Below are 21,392 nucleotides of genomic sequence, written 5' to 3'. Positions count from 1 at the left end.
AGATTTTCAAGGCCACATAAAACATATTACAAACATATTATTGCGTATTTTACTTATAATTAACACGCTAACATTTTTAAAACAAATTGTTTAAATCCTATTTACTGACACTTGAAATGCTCATACTATAAAATGAATAAAGATTAGAAAGAGTTAAAGGTGTAAAAGAGAAGAAAATGTTCCTTGGAAGGTCATACGTACTGTCAGTAAACTTTTTTTTTTCATATGCAGTATATTTATGTTTACCACACATTTGATTTTAGAAGGCAACTGTTTAAATTACTTTGTATTTTTCTATCCTTTTGGCTTTTTACCCAGTTTTGAGATGACTTTATTGTTCCAAACTTTGACCAACTGTATTGACTGTTTACTTAAATAACATCATGCAAAATTGTGATGCAACAAAATTCCATTTAAACTTACATTCCATACATACAATGTAAAAGATAATCATGTATTTACATACATTACACCACAGCTATAAAATACACAATGCCAAAGGGTTAGAGGTGTTTTTCTTGGATGGTTAAAACACAAACACTTGTTTAGGCCTCCTCTGTTATATTCTCCCCTTTTCAGTTCTGCTCTGTTTCTTATATGCACCTGTTGACTTTCACTGGTTAATTTAATTTAATTTAATTTAATAAATAATCATCCTGTGTAATTTCATGATGTCTTGACTGTTCATCCAGCAAATCAAATCTGCTTTACCAAGAGAGGGAGGTTTTTAGTCCTTGCCTACTTGAGTGCGACATCTGATTTCCGCTTAACTTAATATCACAAGTTTCTCTATATTACATATTTACTACCACAACCTCTTTTTACTCAATTAATTCAAAATACATTGCATGTTTTTCCTTGTTGCACTGATTTATACCACTTTTAACAAGACAGTATATGAGCAGCAAATAAACAACTTTTAAGTTAGTCTCTTGAACATATTTTATTATCCATGAACATGTCAAGTGAGATTTTGCATAAAAAGAAGTCATGAAGTTTTAATGAGTTCAAAAACTACGCTGGCATAGGGTAGGTCTCAATGTGCTGTCGATCTTTGTGTTTTCCTCTTGTCAGTCATCTGTGATGGAAATGACACCAAGTTTGCACTTTAATTGTCCTTCAGTAGAGCAGGTCTAGGGCAGAGATGGTGGGTTCTTCAGGCTTCTTAATCTCTGATCTGGGGAGCTTAATGCGACTCATGGCAATCACTCCACAGACAGCGAAGTGAGTCCCAATACTGCCAATGCCAAGCCAAAAAGACCAATCTAAAGAGTTGTCTAGGACCACAAGGATGAAGAGGTTCTCCTGATAGTTTGCCACCCGTTCCGTCAGATTGTGGTGTCTCAAAGCTGCCAGGAAACAAAGAACACCCAGGGCTCCAAAAAGCGCTGAAGATGGAGGAGAATATATGTCAGAGGGGCAAAACATACTGGGAGATAATAAAGGAATGCTAATGACAACTAATGAATCACTATCACTGTAAAGGGGAGGAGAACAAAACAGTATCACAGCTATCAAAGTAAGAGGACTAACGTGAAGAAACATCGAGATAGATTATATTTAAAAAGAAAAAAAAGTTCGGGAGCTGGGTGCAACAAGAGAAAACAGGAGGGAAACAAAAAGTCTTGACATACCAGCAATGACGTTCCACAGATACAGTCCCTTGTGGCCTTTGATGCTCTGGTAAGGAACCTTGCATGCATTGTAAATGCAGAAAGACAGACTGACCAGCGCAAAGCCCACAGAAACCAGCAGGAAAAGAATCACCATCATGTGAAGGCCACCATTCAGCGTCCGCACAAGCTTCGGAAAAACTGTGAAGTAGAGAGACCAGATGTTTAAGAATGTGAGCTGCACTATACAATTAACTGTAATTTCCATTGATGACACCAGGCCACAGCTCTCTGTATTGCATTCTTTTTAAAGAACTTTAAGATAAGCTTAGCTAAAGGTTTTATAACTGATTCCAGTATCTTCTGACAGTTTACTCAGAAATAGCTGGTGTTGGCCAATAACATGGATTTAAAATAAGATGTATGCATGTGGCAATAATGTTTACTGTAAGTGCATGGCATTCATGCTTTTAAGAGACTGGCTTTATCAATAATTACACTTATGTTCTAACTAAAATCTTGAAATTGAACAATGATGAAATGTATACACCAGCCATGATGTGTCTATCGTCCTTAACCCTTGTGCTGTCTTCGGGTCAAGAAAGGGGGAAAGGGAGGAAAGAAGGAAGGGAGGAAGGGAAGAAGGAAGGGGGGAAGAGAAGAAGGATGGAGACAAGAAGGAAGGGAGGGAGGGAGGAAGAAAAAAGTAGGAAGGAAGAATGGAGAGAAGAGAGGAAAGAAGGAAGAATGGAGACAAGAAGGAATGAAGGAAGGGAGAAAAGGAGGAAGGCAGGTAAGAAGAAAAAATAGGAAGGCAGGAAAGGAAGAAATGAGGGAGAAAGGAAGGAAAGAAGGAAGAAAGAGAGAAAAGAAGGAATGAAGGGAAGGAAGGAAAGAAGAGGAGAAGGAAGGATGGAGACAAGAAGGAACGAATGAAGGAAGGGAGAAAAGGAGGGAGGCAGGTAAGAAGAAAAAATAGGAAGGCAGGAAAGGAAGAAATGAGGGAGAAAGGAAGGAAAGAAGAGGAGAAGGAAGGATGGAGACAAATGAAGAAAAGAAGGAAGGGTGAAAAGAAAGAAGGGAGGGAGGAAGAAAAAAGTACAAAGGAGGGAAGGAGGAAGAATTGGGAGGAATTGGGTCATTTTGACCCGAGAACAACACAAGGGTTAAGTTGGCGAGTCTTACCAGCAAGTGCAATTAAGTTATTAGTAAAATTGTCCTTTTATAATTTTAAATCACAAAATGTATGTGGTTTAATTCATACAGAAATCAGTTAATAATTAAAGTGGAATACATGGAAATTGAATAAAAACTTACATCAGATTAGGATAAAGGCTACACTCATCATGACCATTTTAAGTGTCAAGTGACAGTTTCTTTTTTTTTTTTTTTTTTTTTAATGTAACGTCATACAATTTTCTCTGATTCCTATCATTTCTCCTATTGCTTATTTAATTATTATCTTACTGTAGATTTTGGAGCGCCGGTTCCCGAGCCCACACTTCTTGGTCTTTCCTCCCTGGAATAAACCGTAGTAAATATCCCCGATGAACTGGTCCAGCTCAGGATGAGACGCGTTCACTATCTCCGCCCCGGTTTTACACAGGATCCGTCCGGTGACCCACCGCTCCGTGGAGAGGGCCACCACCAGCAGAGCCACGGAGCCCACACACAGCCCCGCGGCCACCGAGAATGTTACCCGTTTCGACGGAGAGACCATCTTACGAGCCCATTGTGCCCCGAGAAAGGTAACAGGACGCCGCGCAGCGACCACGGGACGCGCTCGGCGATCACCATGAGTTTACCCTGTAGTTTGAATTCAGAACAATAAACATAGTCAAGCAAAAATGTTGTCCCCTTCGCTGTAATCTTGCATGAATTAATGCCTAAGTCAGTCACACAGTCAGAGAAACTGAATCCATGTTGGTCAGAGAGATCCCTTACCGGGAGAAACTGTATCCGCGTCCTGCGCGCCCTGCTTCTGCTCCCTCTCTTCTCACACACACTCCCACTCACACATGCACACGCCTCCTTATCTATGCAACTAATTAACCTTTACAATTTGGCATTTGGATGCAGAAACGCATGGTGACTAGCAACTAAAGCTGTCAAGTCATATCAACGCAATCCTGTGTCAGCATGGTTGATTACATGGGGGTTCATTACAACACACAACCCTAAAGGTCATGGGCCAAATCAAGTGGAGTTCAATTAAACTTTATCCCTGTTTTATTCTTCTCCTGCAAGCTTCACTGATCTATTAAGCTTAAGTGACCATACAAGCGAAAAAGTAGGCATAGTCTTCAAAACATTATAGATCAAAGGTATAGGCCTAAGCCAAATACACTATACCAAAGTCATGGAAATCCACTACTAAACCAAGTATTAGTGTCTGGCTTGCAGGACTATCAGATTCGCTGGCACTGGAAAAACTCACCTTCACGTTAAAGGCTAAATATTTAATCTTTGACAGTATGTGGAGATCTTTTATGGTGTTCTTGGAGGGGAGGAAAGCATTGGAGGCAGTTTCCCCCTGTATGTAAGCCATCAACAAGCAAAATTACTATATATTTATTATACGTCTGATTGTTTATTTCTTTTCCACTTCTTTTATTTTTTATTTGAAATGCTTTTCTCCAAGAGAGATTATTGTTTATCTATATTCTTGGACTGTAAATAACACATGCTACTGCCCTATGACGTTTGTATCATTCAAGAAGAGCCTTATTGTGACAGTTTTGTTCTGCACCTGAATTTTATTTGTTGTATGTGAATATTTACTCTGAAAAATTAATAAACACACTTGTTTAAAAAAAAAAAAAAAAAAAAGGTATAGGGGGTGACTCAAGTCATCGGGGATTATTGTGGTATTTTGAACATTTTAGAATCGGAATTCCTTTCTTTGTCATTCATAGTGATATTGGAGCGCTGCTGTCGTAAGGTGCTTCAGCCTAAAAGATAATATAAATACATTCACACAGATAGCAATATATTCCCAATACACAGGAATAAACACATTGAGGAAACTGTAACCATTCATATGATAGAAACAGATTGACACCAAAATAAAAAGTACACACATTTTCCCAGTGACTTACAGAGACTGTTGATGTGTATTAGTATCAGAATTTCAGAATGTATTTATTAAAGGATAGCCCCTTGAGATGTGCCATCTTATTTTCAAGGGGGTCCCAAGAAAACTACAACATTACAATACATCACATTACAGTATAGACATGACATAAAACAAACACAGACATCTTGCTCACCCCTCCCACACACAACTCCCACCCACATAAGTCTAGTTACAAAATAGACTAATTGAATAACCGGAACAATGAGATAAATATAACATAACAGAGAGAAAAAATAAATAAATAAATAGAAAAAAAGGACCAAAAATACCTAAATAAATTAAAAACATAGGCAATTTGTTTTAAGATGAGAGTATAATGACAACTTAAAACAATGAAAAGAGGTAATAGAACGCAAAAAGAGAGAAAGATTATTCCAATCTGATGGAGCTTTAAAATGAAATTATCTTTTACCAACCTCTTTTGAAATTCTAGGAACAAAGAAAAAAGGAAAATTCATATGTCTGAGTGAGTATGGACAGTTATATGGAATCATGAGTTCTTTTAAATATGGAGGACAGTGAAAATAAACACATTTAAAAAGGAACTGAAGCCAGTGAAATTGCCGTATAGATTTGGGTTGAAACCAGTTCAATGAATCCAACATAAAACAATGATGTGTTCTGAAAGGACAACGTAACACAAATCTACATAATGAATTAAATAATACAGTCAGAGGTTTAAGATGGCTATCTGGAGTATTTCGATAAACAATATCTGCATAATCAACAAGTGGTTGAGTTGTCTCTTTGTGGCAAGTTGTGTTGAAGTTTGGGGAAATGCCTGTAAAACATATATTCAATCAATTTTCATCCTGCAAAAAAGAGCCATAAGAATAATCAGTATAAAACGATATAGAGATCCAACAAATCCATTATTCCTTCAGTTAAAATTGTTGAAATTTCATGAATTAGTAGACTATAGTATTCTGCAAATTATGTTTAAAGCTCATAAAAAAACTTTACCAGTCAACATTCAGAAAAGATTTGAAAAAAGAGAAAGCAAGTATAACTTAAAAGGAACAGAGATTTAAAAAAAAAACCAAGATTCAGGACTAAATTGATGACGTTGTGTTTCTGTGAAAGGAATCAGGAACAATCTGAATAAAGAAAACAAAGAATCCAAATCAAACATTACATTCAAAGGAACAATTAAAGCCTGTATGTTAAGTAAATATAATGAAATATGTTAGTTAAGTTTGATTGAAATACCCATAGACGGCGGTAATTTTATTTTATTTTAGTTTTTTATTCACTTAGTTGTTGTTTTTTTTATTTTTAATTTATGTTATTTCTGAATTTATTTCTTGGAAAAAGGGGCAGATTAGATAAGATTCTTCTTCTTTCTGCTCCCTTTTCACTCATATCGTATTTGTATTGAATTGTTTGTTTTATTTTTTGAATGAAATAAAGAATAAAATGAAAAAATGAATAAAAAAAACTGTCATTAAAATAAATTCAAAACAGTGCAAAACGTTATCTTGTCAAAAAAGGGAGTCCAAGGCACTCTTCTTGTGGAAAAATATTAAAAAGCCTTTATTGAAACATGGCTAATAAGTTTAAAAACATGGGAGCAGAGACCACCAAACTTATTAGCCATGTTTCAATAAAGGCTTTTAAATATTTTTCCACAAGAAGAGTGCCTTGGACTCCCTTTTTTGACAAGATATTGTTTTTTTCCCCAACACCAAAGAGCACCTTCAAGATTTTTTCTGAACAATTCCCTGAGCACTTCGGATTTTCTCTTCACTTGAGTGCAAAACGTTATTTCCGAGGTATTGGCGACACCTAGCGGCCATTTTCCTGTACTGCAGCATCCAAGAACGGTGCGCGGTGACGTCGGAGCGTGTGACGCAGGTTCTCCGGCAGCAGCTGAGACCGTTTGGTGAAGATGGCGGACTCGCTGTTGACAGGTCTGGGAGAGGAGAAAGATAAGGAGAAGGAGGGCAGAGAGAAGGACAGACACGTTCCAAAAACAGAGAAAAACAGAGAGAGAGACGGATTCACTGAGACGTTGGGGTTCAACGACAAAAACGGAGGCAGTAAGAGCCAGAAACGCAGCCTGTCAGGTGAGAGTCTGCACTACAGACACGGACTAGTTAGGGCCAGCTAGTGGCTCAACACATTACTGTTTACATTTTTACACAAATCAGTTGCATATTGATACAGTCCTTGCACTGCAACGTTGCTTTAGCACGCAGTTTACATGTCAGTCAGCTGAACCTCTGCAGGTCTCTGCCCTCCTGAGTTGGCTTTTGATTTGGGAATATCTCACAACTATTCTGTGGTACAAATTAAACTGGACCAAAAGAACCACCAGAACACGAAACTGTGTAATACGCATACAAGAATGTAATCAGCAGTGGGATTCCTGACTGTATTACAACACAGTTGTAAGCCAGTTTGCTTCTCTGTCAAACTGGACGTGCTTTTCTCTGCGCAGGCGCACTACAGACACTTCTGGATAGTAGACGCCACTTTACCTGGGCTAAAAATAATATCACACCAAAAACACTCGGATTTTCGTGTGATTCAAATAAATGTTAAGCATATTCCCTCTCCTGATCAGACATCTTTTACTAATCTAGGAAAAGTCGATATGGTAGCAGCAAATGGCAGTAATCTGATTTTGTTTGTTAGATAGATAAGAAAGTTTCCAGCATAACTCGTACATGGAAATGTAATGATGATTTAAGATATTTCTTATCTTTCCTATTGATACAATGAAGCATAGACATCCCTGTTTTAATTTTTCCTTAATCTAAATTGGATTCTACATTTCCATGCTGCAATTTAATTTATGTCAATGTCAATTTTATTTATATAGTACATTTAAAAACAACCGAGGTCGACCAAAGTGCTGTACAGTATACATTAAAATGAAACGATACCAAAAGAAAATACAGTACAAAGTGCAGAAACAATGAAATCACTAATGTACTAGGGTGATCAATTATTATTGAGCTTTATTTCGAATATGCAAATTAAAAAAGAACAATATTAAAAAGTAAAAAAAATAAAGTACAAATATATATATATATATATATATATATATGATATATATATATATATATACACATACACATACACACACATACACACATACGTACATATACACATACATACGAACAAACAAAAGACAAGGCAGACCTCGCAGATTCACCAGCATATTCGAGTATATACTTATCAGGTCCTACCCCTAAATCTTATATTCATTTTTCCAAATAGCAAGAGAATCAATGAGCTTACTTATAGAACACAAAAAAACATAATATAAGTCTATATATCAACATGAATATACATCCATTTATCAACATATCTATATATAACTATATATCCATATATATTAACAGAGATATACCCATACATAGATACTGTACGTATAATATATCACTATATGTCCATATACATACATATATATAACATGTTTCCATAATATTAATCTATATATCTACACATATTAAATAAATCTATATATATCTACATTTTTATTCGCCACTGTATTTTGAGAAAAAAGTTTCTTTATATCTTTTTTTAAATTGTGATATGTTTTGACTTTGTTTTAGATCTATGCTCAGGCTGTTCCAAAGTTTTACCCCATGGGTAGACATACAGAAGCTCTTCAGTGTTGTGCGTCTATTGATAACTTTGAAATTAAGTTGGCCCCTGAGGTTATAACCTCCCTCCCTTTCAAAGAATATCCCCTGTATATGCCCTGGTAATAAATTATTCTTGGCTCTAAACATTAATTCTGCTGTATTGTAATTGACTAGATCTAGAAATTTTAGTTAATTTTAGATTGTAAAAATAATTTATTTGTGTGGTCCCGGTAACCTGCATTGTATATTATTCTCACAGCTCTTTTCTGTAATATGCACAAGGAGTGAAGTGAGCTTCTGTATGTGTTCCCCCAAACCTCCGAACAGTAATTTAAATAGGGTAAGATCAATGAGTTATAGAGGATGACTAGTGATTTATAGTTCAAGAAATGTTTTGCCTTTGCTAATAATGAAATACTTTTTGACAGTTTGTTTTGAACATGTTTGATGTGTGGCTTCCAGCTAATTTTTTCTTCTATGATCACACCCAGGAATTTTATCTTTTTAACTCTTTCTATTTGTATTCCATCTATGTGAATTTGAATTTGGCTATTTGATTTATAATTTCCAAAGACCACGAATTTGGTCTTACTTATGTTTAATGATAATTTATTTTGGTCAAACCATTTTTTCATTTTGTACATTTCTGAGGTGATCACGTCTAAAAGTAGCTGCAAGTTCTCACCTGTTCCCAAGAGATTAGTATCGTCCGCAAATAATACACTTTTCAATACATCAGATACCTTGCAATAAAATAGCAATAAAAAATAGACAGCAAACAACAGACACACAAAGTGCACAGTCATTTCTCACAGTAACCACAGATGTGGGCCACTATTTACCGTACACCAAAAGCCAATGAAAAGAAATACCTTTTCAAAGATGACTTAAAAACCTCTAGGGTCTGAGCAGATATAATATTTAGTGGCAAACTATTCCACAGTTTAGAAGCAGCCACCGCAAAGGCTCGGTCACCTTTTGTTTTGAGCCGGGATTTTGGGACGTCTAAGAGCAATTTAGCTTTGGTTAAGTAAACAAACAGCTTTATAAGCTTACTTCATTTACTAAATGTGGATGACAGCTATAAAAGAAGGAAAATCAATAACATTAAATGAAACCTTTAAAGCCTGTATGTTTTTTTTAAGCCAAAGGATTTAAGTTGATCCTTTTGACAAAGATGTAAAAGGATCAACGGCAGTTGACATATAATTCAGTGGCTCTCACAGCATCCTTTTGATGTCAAAACCTTAAAAGCTCAGGGGTGAACCGGAGCCCCAGCTGTGAGCCTGGCCTTTTCACCAGACGTGTACACCTAACCCAACCCAAAGCTCTTGTGGTATTAATTTTTTATGACATGGAGAAAAGTAAAGTTTCAGTTAGTCTAGCCAAGTGACAAAGACAAGTGCAGAAAGAAGCTTAAAGAGATGTTTGTCTACATTTCAACATCTTTAAATGTAGTGATGCACCGAAATGAAAATTTGTGGCCGAAACCGAAACCGAAAATAATAATAAACACTTGGCCGAATACCGAACAATACCGAACATGGTTCTTCAACAGTTTTTCATTTATTTTGCCAATTTTTTCGCCATTGCATAAATCAAATACATTTGATTTAGGCATGCTTTTCAAAGAAAAAAATATTTTACAAAATTACAAGGTAGAAAATATTTATTGAACATAAAAAAATGAAAATCTTTAAATTTCCCACCATTATGTTCTTTTGGTTCCACCTCCTGGTGAATGTTAGGTAAAATTATTATGGGGTTAGTTTTTGGTTGGCCAACGATTTATGTAGTGCGCAACGTTACGGGACGGAGCGGCCAGTCTATTTCCTTATTTTACAACGCTACGTTGTAAAACGTTATTAATTGTTTGTTTTTTTTCCCACTTATTTCACCGAACACCGAAAGTGTTTTTTTTGCCATTTTCGGCCGAACAATTTCGGTTACCGAACAATCGGTGTATCACTATTTAAATGCCTTTCTTTATCCGCATGTATCTCCAGATCTGTCTCTGGTCAGATTTATAACGACTGAGCTCACCAGAGGCTACTTCCTTGAACACAATGAGGCCAAATATACAGAACGCAGAGAGAGAGTGTACACCTGCCTCCGCATTCCCAAAGAGTTGGAAAAGGTAAGCAAGAAAGGGGACTTGGTTTAGACCAGTTCAATGATTGTAATAGAAAAATAAAACTATATTTCGTTGTTCCCTTTATTTTTCTCCCTATAGTTGATGACTTTCGGCTTCTTCCTCTGCTTGGACACCTTTCTCTATGTGTTCACCCTTTTACCCCTCAGGGTGATTCTCGCTCTTTTACGACTCATCACAGTGCCATGTTGTGGCCTCAGGTACCACATATTCTTTGGTATTAGGGATACATTTTTACATATATGTCCTTTGTTCATATTTTTACATCATACAGAAATATTTGATAACATTTTAGAATTAGTTGTTGCAGTTATTCGCTCACAAAATGTATATTTTGTCAGTTCAGTTCTTTGCTGGGACCTCTCTGGGTGGAGTTTGCATGCTCTCCACATGCTCGCTTTTAGGTCTCTCTGGGTACTCCAGTTTCCTCCCACAGTCCAAAAAAGCATGTTAAAATTGGTGATTCTCAATTGACATACATTAGAAACATGATTTATATTAGCAGCTCAAACTATTTGTTTATTTTTATAAAAGAAAACATTACTTAGACATTAATTTGACACAGGAGCCTCAATTTTTTGTTTTTAAAAGGAAAATCACTATCTCTTCTGATATAAAAAACTTGTGGTTATCGATTTTTAAGAGAGGAAGAAAACCCACAATGTATTTGAATTTAATTTAATTTAATGCTCTCAGTGGGAGTGAATATTGAGTGGAAAGCCACAAACCAAACAAAAATCCATGCATACTGAGTATTTTCCACACTGCAAAGTCTCCACAGAAAACCTAGTTTTCATGTTTTAACCACTAGAGGGCAGTAGAGCTCTCTCTGAATTTGATCAGGCTTTGGTAACGTTTTCTTTATCTTTAACCTGTGTGGGGTTTAGTGGCTCCCGCCTGCTCCAGCCAGCCCAAGTGTGTGATGTGCTGAAAGGCTTCATCATGGTGCTCTGTTACTCAATGATGAGCTATGTGGATTACTCTATGATGTACCACCTCATCAGGGGGCAGTCTGTCATCAAACTCTACATCATCTACAACATGTTAGAGGTACTTCAAAATAGTCCTTCTCAGCTTTTTAATTGCATAATGCGTATACTGTGCTTTCAGTCACCCACTCATTTGCTGCCTTGCCCATTTGTCGTGCTCCCATTGTGTTGTCAGGTGGCAGATCGCCTGTTCTCATCATTTGGCCAAGACATCCTGGACGCTCTGTACTGGACTGCCACTGAGCCCAAAGAAAAAAAGAGGGCGCACATAGGCGTGATTCCTCACTTTCTCATGGCAGTTCTCTATGTCTGTATCCTCAGTCAATGGGATAAATGTGTGACAGTTGGAAGAATGCTGCAAGCAGAATAGAGGGGAAAACATACACTAAGAAGCCAAATTAGTTTGCTGTTCCTATGCAGAAATGTCAATAATCAGTCATGTGTTTAGGTTAACCTTATTTAAAAGAAACGTAAATGATGAACTTAAAATGTAATTTTTTTTTTTTTAATAATAATAAAATGAAGGAAGAAGAGACCGGCAATAGCAGAGAGAAATGCATAAAAATACAAACAAACCAGGATTATCTCTGGGCATATCAACCTTTTTTTTAATCTGATATGGTATATATGGTTTAATGTGTCTAAATATGTGTAATCAGATAGTTTTTGTCTGCACAAAAAGGCCTTTTTCACAGTTGAAGCCTCTTAACTGGTTGTTGTATATTTGGTGGAAGTAAGCTAAATTCGTTTGGATATGACTATTTTAAAGACACACAGGTAATTTGTGAAAATCAAATGTCATCCTGAAATTTGGAAAGGTTTTGGATAGTGGCTTTATAATTTTTATTTAGATGCATTATATTTTTTACATAGAGCAGAATATTTTTCTACTTTGAGTGTTCCTAATATTGTTTTTCCTGAGCATTAATGAATCCAGTTCTTCATGCCATCCTCATAATGGTTCAGGCCACAACACTGAACGTAGCCTTTAACTCCCACAACAAGTCCCTGCTCACCATAATGATGTCCAACAACGTGAGTGTGATGCACTGACATTAATACGTCCATTAAAACCTGCAGCAGGAGTAGAGTTATGATCTTTTGTGTCTTTTTGCAGTTTGTGGAGATCAAAGGGAGTGTTTTCAAGAAGTTTGAAAAGAACAACCTTTTCCAGATGTCTAATAGTGGTAAGCGGTGAAGTGATATGTTGTAGTTTAACCCTCAGCATTTAAGTAAAAGGCAAAAATCTGGAATCAACCACCGGCCGCTGTAAACATAAAGTAGGTTAATCCTGGATTGATTTGTTTGTTTCCCACAGATATAAAGGAAAGGTTCACCAACTACATTCTGCTGCTGATCGTCTGTCTGAGAAACATGGAGCAGTTTTCATGGAACCCTGGTAACTAAAGCAGACTAAGCAGACAATCCATATTACACTGTATACAAATACATCACATACACTAGTCCGTGTAGTTCCATCCTTATTTGGTTTTATTCTGATAAAAGCAGTTACATTCTCTGAATCACTCTATTATTTTTAAGTCTAATACTTTATGAAGTAATTATGCTGGTTTGTCTTTGATATGCTTGTTTCCAGACCACCTGTGGGTGCTCTTTCCAGATGTGGTCATGGTGATCACCTCAGAGGTCGCCGTGGATGTTGTCAAGCACGCCTTTATTACTAAATTCAATGACATCAGTGCCGACGTGAGTCCTTAATGTGTATTTTCACAGTTTGTTCACTTTGTTAAATTGTGAAGTTTCACTAAATGAGTAAGATATTTATCCACAAAAAGGTTGAAATTATATGACCATCATCAATGTTTTATTTCTTTTATATTTATTGATCTTCTATTAAATGGTTTTAAATATGTTTTGTTATTTAGATTTATATTGTTTGAACTTTCTTATTATATTTGGAATTTTATTTCCCCTTTTAGTTTTAAACAAGAAGTGTGCCTTAATGTTGTCATGCATTTAGCGAGATACGTAATGGCCTATCATGAGCAGCTTTATGACCTTTATTTACATTGTCTTGAAAACAATTCAAAAAATACAGACAACATAGTATTCTCATAGTGTTCTGGGAGCGTTCAGTTTCAGTCCTAGTCTGAAAACCTTTTGGATGTCATTGTTCTTCTGATTTCACACGGCATATAGCTCTCAGAACTGACTGTCAGAGAGGGAAATTACCTACAAAGACCCAGATAACAGCCAAGTTTAAAGTTATTATTAGATTTGAGACACCTGATGTGACCTGCTAATATATATTACTTGTAATTGCAGCCTGTAAAAAAAAAAATAACAGCTGACCTACTTGTGAAAAATATCTAATTGCTAGATTTCTGACAGATATTATGATTGCAGTTGGATTTGTGATATAATATTTATATTGAAAGTTAAGGTTCAGCTCATTATTAACTATTAAATACTTTAAATTGGCACATGTTCATTGTGTTGCCTCACGGAGTTGCAAATACAGCAAGTGAAACTGCTGTCTGGATAATGTGTACCCTTATATTTAATTGTAAGAAAAATAACATCTTGTATCCGAAATAAATCCATTTAGTTTTGGCTTAATCCACACTTAATCCAGGATAAAATATTTCCACAGTTTTTTGAATAGCAAAGACCCATTCTGAGTTTATGAAGTTATTTTCTGTACTGAAACATTGCAAATGATTTTATTTAGCTAGCAATAGCACTGCAATAATAGCAGAATTATTATTATTTCATTTTTATTTTTCTAATAAGAGTGGGTGCATAGTAAAAAAGAACTCCCAATAATTCAATAGCTTGAAGGTCCAATTTAAGTAAGTTTAAGTACTGTAATTACTTTCTATATGACATTATCAGCTTCTCGTTTAATTGTAACAGTTAAAATGCTTACTGAGGTCTGTAGAGTCTGAGATGTAGTTCGTACTTCAATTTCTCTGAGCACTGCTCGGTCTGATTGTGGGGTGAACTTCCTGGAAGGTGCACCCCCGGGAATGTTTGAAGCTATTTTGAATATTTTCCACTTATGAATATTTTTTTTCACTATCAAAAGATTTACTTTGAATTGTTTGAAGAAATCTCTTTCACATGTCTATAAATAATCATATCAAAAAGTCTTTGAAAATTTGGCAAAGGCTAAGTTTTTCATTTTTGAATATTTCTATCCGACTGTGGGATGGCTTGTGGACGCAAGTGACATCGTGCCGTTCTGGAACCTAGTGCAACATCACAGAATTTCTAACAGCATTTTATATCATTTTAAATATGTGAAACCATCAATGGGATATATTGGATAGAAACACTTTTGTCCAAACATTTTTCTTCACTTGCATTAAACCCAACGATGTTAAGTTATGGAGATTCGAGAATAAGGGAGCTACTGAATCTTCTAGCAGAAGATGGAATTAGGTGCTACGTAACTGGCAGAGTCAAAGACAAAACATTGTTGTTGTGGCTTGACTTGCAGGGTCATGTATTTTTGTAAACATTACAGAATGTTAGCATGCAAGTGCCTATTGTTTCATTCACCCAGGCCCTAACAGTCGATTGTGACCATGATAATATCCGAGAGGAATTGTTTTTGAGCTCAGCCCTTTTTCTCTCATTTCATTGTGTGTCTTGTTCCTTTACACCAGGGTGGGGAACCCTGGTCCTCGAGAACCAGTGTCCTGCATTTTTTAGATGTTTCCCTGCTTCAACACTCTCTGATACAAGTGACTGTGTCATTAAAAGACTTGTATAGACCGTGATGACAAGCTGATGATGACCAATAATCATAGGCGGCGGGTGACTGAAATATTTGGTGAAGCTATATATAGGGAGGAATCCTGAAAATTTTGAGTTTTTTTTCACCCAAAACAGTTGCGTAACAATGATTTGAGCATAATTTGACCAATATCTGCAGTACAGCGACACCGCGCCAGTCACCAGGATGAATTGAATCGACTCATCATGACATAAAATAAGTAGGCCTACCTATACTGCGCGCTGACGCGGTGGCTGCAGGCAGTGCAGCGGTGCAGTCGCTCTCCTCCGACTCACTGTCACTGGTAGCACAGCTGTTGGCAGCAGCTTCGGCAATGTTTTGTGTCTGTTTCTCTTTTGGTTTAAAAAACGAACGTATATCCATCTTGGTCTTGACTTGGAGCTTTGTGTTGTGTTTTGAAAGGAGCGCTGCTGGCTGTGCATTTGTAATTGGCGGGCAAAAATGCGGATGTTTACAACAACATAATGCATTGCGGTTCTGATCACCTGAGCGGTCCGCAGACCAGGGGCGTGTGACTGGCTACTTTTCTTTTTTTTTTAACCAAAGCCTTGCTGAATTATCACCGCATTGTCACTAGGGGAGCTGAAGCAACAACACACATTCAATATTGCAGCTTTTTATTAATGTTGCGCACATATTATATCATATTTGCAAAATAACTGGCATTGTATTTGGGGAGGCATAGCCTTCCCTAGCCTTCATTACCCGCCGCCCCTGCCAATAATTAAGACCAGTGTGTCTGCAGGTGGATATCTAAAACATGCAGGGCTGTGGCCTTCATGGGCACCAGGGTTCTTCAGCCCCGCTTCACACTTGCCTTTCATGTGTCCAAGAAGGACAGAACCATGTTACATTCTGTTACATGCATGCTGTTACACCTGTTACGTAACCAAGCAATCAAGGTTATGTAACAGAAACCACCGGAAGGGATTATCTCATCTACCGTCTAAACTGTCAAGTCTGATCCCACAAACCTCTCTCACCTTGTTAGTCTGCAAGCCCTTGCCAATCGTTCCTGCTCTACTGCCAATCCCTGTTTGCACATTTTCACTTACGTCTTTTAATTGAGCTCATCACCCGTCACTTAAGTGTAGTCAATAACAGTTGTAGCAATCAAGCAGAAAAACTTCAAACTGAGATTGACTTAATTTATCAGTACAGGGAAGACGGCCTCTGTAACAGTGTTTTTGTTTAATAGTTCGATGCATGGGCTAAGTGTTGCTGTTTCATTCTGAATTTATCCCCCACAGGTATATGGAGAATACAGAGCCAGCCTTGCCTTTGACCTTGTCAGCAGTCGGCAGAAAAATGTGAGTGAAAGAGGTTCAAATATCAGCTGCTGACAAAAATCTAATGAAAAGAAAATACATTGGACAGCGGTATTTTAAAATTAGTGAACCTTTTAGAATATTCTATAGTTTTATGTAAGTGATCCTGAAACACCATCAATGGTCCTATAAACTTCTCCTTGGTTAGTTTATTGTTGAAAATTAATATTTCATGTCTTTGTGTTAGGTTAGTATATGAATAATCCCAGTAGGATTTTCACTTAACTTGCGATCAGGGGTTTCCAATCGATGGGCACAAAGAAGAAGAGAGAGTTGTAAATGCTCAAAGCTGTTGACAGTTTAAAACCATGACTGAAGACTTTAGACTTTTTCCTAGTATTTTTCGTGCGTGTGTGCGTGTGTGCGCGTGTGCGTGTGTACGTGTGTGCGTGTGTGTTTTGTTTGTTTAAATAATGTTAGTACAGTTTGTTTCTGTTTTACTGTGCTTACATCAGCTCTGCCTACTAATCAGTTGGCTTTGACGATATTCAGGATATGATACTGAACTGGAACGTGAGTTCCCTGGATATTCATATGCAGATATAAGATCATCTTTGAACAGTTGAGCAATTTCATGGCATCTTGGCTACAATGGCCTTTACCAGCAGCCGAAGATGTCCAGAAACCTATCCAAGCTGGTTACATGTTACAGCATTTGGGTTTCGGTGGAGTGAATGAATGAGCATAGAGTTGCAAGGAAGTGATATTGTCTTGTATGCATAACCATTCTAACTTGCTTCTTCGTTGAAAAACAATATATGTGCCATATTGAAGCTGCTGTAACAATAAAAATCCTTTAATTGCTAACGTACCTAACGTTAGCAATTAAAGGATTTTTATTGTCTCTGTTGAAAGGTTGAAGAAACCCTCTCAAAAATATTTTGTGACTGCTTTTGTTCTTTCATATCAAATGATTGAATGTCTATAACCACATAGTAAATGTTATAACAACCTGCAATAAATTAATCCATTAATTAATAGATTTAAAAAAAGAAAACGCAGACACCAAATATATCCACAGCTTCTTAAAAGTGTAAATAACAAGGTTGAATTCATGATGGAAAACCTCTCTAAAATGTCTCAGTCTGCACAGCATGTCACTGTCAGATTATCTGTGTGCTGCACATAATTTGTTTCTGCTTTAATCATAACATTGATTTAAAAAATCAAATTGTTGGAGATATGGGCTGCTGAATGACTGTCCTCTCATCCCCTCCCACTTTTTATGTAAAAATGTGATTAAAATTGTTAATGTGGCAAGTAATTCATTTGTTCAGCAGGCAGAACAATGCGACTTGTCGACGCTTCAGATAACGATGTGTTAAATGTGTCAACAGGCTTACACAGACTACAGTGATTCAGTATCCAGAAGAATGGGCTTCATCCCTCTTCCTTTGGCTCTGCTGGTCAGTCATCCCTCACAGGAAATTTGTTATTATTGAAATCTTGTGTTTTGATGTTATCAGCACATAGTTTGATTTCATCATGCCTTTGTTTTGTTTTCAGCTGATCAGAGTAGTCACCAGCTCAGTGAAGATCCAGGGTTCACTCTCTGTTATGTGTGTGCTGCTGTTTTACCTTGGGTAATTATTGTTTAATTGGGCCTTCATTTTTCTTTTTAATTAGATTTATGTTTTATCTTATTTTTCAATTAAAAAGTATGCACCATATTGACATTTTTTATGTTTCTTCGTGGGCAGGATGATCACTCTCAAGGTGCTCAACAGCATTGTTCTGCTTGGAACGTCTTGCACGTTAGTCAAAGAGGCCAACATGGAAGAAAAGCTCTTCGACCCTCCTCCCTCTGTCGTTTCCAGCCGTGCAAACTCAAGAGCAAACCGAACCAAGCAAACTCCCACTGTGCCACACCAAGGTTGTCCAGTCACTCCCTGTATTATGTCTTTTGCCCGTATTTCTTGTTTGAATCTCACATATCTGTTTGTATCTGCTGATTAATTCTCAAAACGTTCCCCAACAGAACCTACAACCAATAAAGCAGGAATACCCCAGACACCAGATGTTCCTCAGCCCCCAAATTGGGCAGAAAACACCAGCCCTATTCTCCCCAAGAGTGACTCAGACACATTCCTGACCACGCCAGATGAGGAGGACGAGGACAAAATCATAAACACTGATACGGGACTAGAAGGAGACGAGCTCAAGCACAGAGCACCCAAGAAAGATTTGTTGGAGATAGACCGATTCACCATCTGTGGCAACCGAATAGACTGAAGGCTTCTGAAACCACTAGTTGGTGCAGTGTCCTGGCAGCACAGCAGGGTTCAGGGATCAGACAAAGGTCTTGTGTCGCACACAGACCTGACTCATTCTTATGCACCTGACCCTTTAAATATTTATTTATTTATTACGGACAGAACCAGCCAATGGCATAAAGCTGTTACACCAGAGGCCGAGTCAGAAGTTTTCCAGCTCATCTTTTGTGTGTTCTATGAACCAAATAGACTCTAGCAGTGGGTCGTGGTTGTCATGGGAACATACATCCTTGCTTGTCAACGATGGCAGGAAAAGAATGGCTGGTTTTACAGTGGAAGAACACTGCAAATGAGAAATCTCACGTCGTTACAGCTGGACTGTGTTGGTGTGTATTCAAAAGCACAATTCTACGTACAGCAGAAGTTGTTTTTAGAAGAACAAAACTCATCAGTTTTTTTAATTTCCAAACTCTGACAAAATTAGATATTTGAGATGTTTTTTTTCCTTTTATAATGAAGAATGTCAGCTCTTTTTTCTAAATTTACCAGCTGTAGGACCCTGATTCATTCTGCATACACACACATGAACGCATTTAAAGAAATCTTCTTTAAATCGTGTGATGAGCTTATGTGCAGCCCAACATAGCAGTTGTGACACTAAAAATGTTTTGCATGAACAAATCATCCTCATCTTTGGAGTTTTTGTGTATGGCTATTTGTCTTAATATTCTTACTTTAAAGCACTGAGAAGAGAGTGCCTATTTTTTAAGGTACTACAGTAGTGTCTTTTTGCAGGCAATCTACCAAGCCAGACTAGTTTAGGTGGTAGATTAAAGTGTGCAATGTGCTTCACATGTGCAATTATGATTTATACATGTACATGACAGCAACACTGGAGCTGAGAATATGTTCATGTTGCAAATCCAATTGTGTTCTATTATGAGTGAGATTGGTATGACAAACTGAAGAAAATAAAAGGATTTCATGTATGTAGACAAGCATGGCAGTCTGAGCTACAGGAAGGGTCCTATAACTGCATAAAATCGGAGACCCTAATACATTTAATTGGCAATGAAGCTCTCAAAAAAAACAACCTAGTTTGTAAAACTCAATGCTGTCATATTGCTGTTTTTGATTTTTGGAAGAGAGCCTTGCCTCAGTTGAGCTGTGTGCATCAGTTGGTTTGAATTGCAGTTAAAGCTCTTGTTTGATAACTTTATCCTGTCAAGTAAATGTCTCTCCTGCATTTTTTATGTGATAGTCTAAACAAGGAGGCAAAGCAAAAACAGCTCACATCTTCAAAGTTATGAACCAAAATGCAATGGTTTTTTTCTTCACTATTTGGTCATAATTGATGTTTATATCAATTTTGTTTTATATAAAATACTCCATTCTCATTTGTTGTAAGAAAGAAGGTACTTCAAGGTGAAAGTACTTCTTTTTCTTTTTTTTTATACATCATCCACAGGTGATCATTAAACCTTCCAGACGACAGAAAGTGTTGTTTACAGATTTTTAAAAAGAAAAATTACAATATTTGTTGTTTGATTGTGATTTGTATTTAAAGCTGATAAACTACAGGAGCAACCAGGGCCACGTTCAGTCTCGCTATAGGTCAAATCAGTGGAATAAATAAGTGCTTACTGAGTGAATGCATTGTAAAAGTTAGTGTGTACAAAATTCAACAAGTCATTTGCAGTGGGTGGATCGAGCGTGCTGCGATATCTGTTAATCAGACATTTCTGTGTTTTTATTTTTATGTACAATTCAACTGTGTATTGTATCTCCTTTGTGGTAAAAGGAGAATAAAACAAATACTTTGTTTTGTAACCCTTTCTTGGGGGTTTTGAATACTTGAATAATGTGTGTGTGTGTGTGTGTGTGTGTGTGTGTGTGTGTGTGTGTGTGTGTGTGTGTGTGTGTGTGTGTGTGTGTGTGTGTGTGTGTGTGTGTGTGTGTGTGTGTGTGTGTGTGTGTGTGTGAAAGGAGGGGAACAGTGGCGGTTGTTTCAATGAATGGAGTCACTGCCCTCTCTGTTAACTGAGACAACACTGCAGTACTCTGTTCGTCCTCCGGCATGGAGGGGATATCTGTCATCGCATATATTCACGCTCACTGGGAGTTGGTTATTTTTCAGCAACTGGAAACCTGGTGCCGATTATCCTGTTATGTTTCACGTTTACATCTAACCAGAGAAGTGCTGTGTATCATGTTAAGTTCTGTTATGAAAGAGACTTCATAACAGACCTTCAAAGCAGTTTCCAAAGACTTGCACAACTTGATTTGCAGTCAGACTTTGGGTTTTGCCCCTTTTGAACCCAAACATTTTATGTTTGCCAAAATGTCATTGGTCTATCAGGTTCTTAGTGGACAGGGTTGGTGACATTCCTTGTTTCTGCCCCTAATTTGAAGAAATTTATGCTGTGAAAGTTGTGAATAAAACAGCAAGGGCCACCACTAAATTAAAAAAAAAGGACTTGGATGAAAACCAAAGAAAAAATGCAAATTTTGAGTAACATATAGTATTTTTATACCAGGGTTGCATCATCTCTTCTTATAATCCCTCTCTTTTTGATATATTGTTAAATATTTTATATATAAA

At 37.0% G+C, this 21,392-nt stretch overlaps 2 protein-coding genes across 2 annotated transcripts; one reads left to right on the top strand and one right to left on the bottom strand.

Annotated features, from left to right (window-relative positions):
* Positions 1-17: 17 nt before the first annotated feature.
* Positions 18-3,621, bottom strand: clrn2 (clarin 2). Its single transcript, XM_061730860.1, has 4 exons — positions 3,558-3,621; positions 3,081-3,419; positions 1,635-1,814; positions 18-1,388 (listed from the first exon to the last, which is right to left on the bottom strand). The coding sequence occupies exons 2-4, from the start codon at positions 3,331-3,333 to the stop codon at positions 1,120-1,122; spliced, it is 702 nt and encodes a 233-aa protein (XP_061586844.1). The 5' UTR covers positions 3,334-3,419; positions 3,558-3,621; the 3' UTR covers positions 18-1,119.
* Positions 3,622-6,623: 3,002 nt separating this feature from the next.
* tapt1b (transmembrane anterior posterior transformation 1b) lies at positions 6,624-20,620 on the top strand. Its single transcript, XM_061718702.1, has 14 exons — positions 6,624-6,815; positions 10,352-10,482; positions 10,579-10,697; positions 11,385-11,547; positions 11,662-11,797; positions 12,424-12,521; positions 12,604-12,673; positions 12,805-12,885; positions 13,084-13,193; positions 16,500-16,559; positions 17,915-17,983; positions 18,084-18,160; positions 18,278-18,450; positions 18,556-20,620. Exons 1-14 carry the CDS (start codon positions 6,638-6,640, stop codon positions 18,807-18,809), a joined length of 1,719 nt encoding a protein of 572 aa, XP_061574686.1. The 5' UTR covers positions 6,624-6,637; the 3' UTR covers positions 18,810-20,620.
* The last annotated feature ends 772 nt before the right edge of the window (positions 20,621-21,392 follow it).

The sequence above is a fragment of the Cololabis saira genome, chromosome 1 (assembly GCF_033807715.1).
Source record: "Cololabis saira isolate AMF1-May2022 chromosome 1, fColSai1.1, whole genome shotgun sequence".
NCBI classification, from domain to species: domain Eukaryota; kingdom Metazoa; phylum Chordata; class Actinopteri; order Beloniformes; family Belonidae; genus Cololabis; species Cololabis saira.
The sequence above is the reverse complement of the archived record's forward strand: the minus strand, read 5'-3'. Positions and strand labels throughout refer to the sequence as shown.

Coding starts and splice junctions, on each gene's coding strand:
- clrn2 (XM_061730860.1), bottom strand. CDS start 3,333: ATGGTCTCTCCGTCGAAACGGGTAACATTCTCGGTGGCCGCGGGGCTG. Junction 1,815..3,080: donor CCGGCGCTCCAAAATCTACA/GTAAGATAATAA, acceptor TCTACTTCACAG/TTTTTCCGAAGCTTGTGCGG. Junction 1,389..1,634: donor TCTGTGGAACGTCATTGCTG/GTATGTCAAGAC, acceptor CTCCATCTTCAG/CGCTTTTTGGAGCCCTGGGT.
- tapt1b (XM_061718702.1), top strand. CDS start 6,638: ATGGCGGACTCGCTGTTGACAGGTCTGGGAGAGGAGAAAGATAAGGAG. Junction 10,483..10,578: donor TTCCCAAAGAGTTGGAAAAG/GTAAGCAAGAAA, acceptor TTCTCCCTATAG/TTGATGACTTTCGGCTTCTT. Junction 16,560..17,914: donor TCAGCAGTCGGCAGAAAAAT/GTGAGTGAAAGA, acceptor ATGTGTCAACAG/GCTTACACAGACTACAGTGA.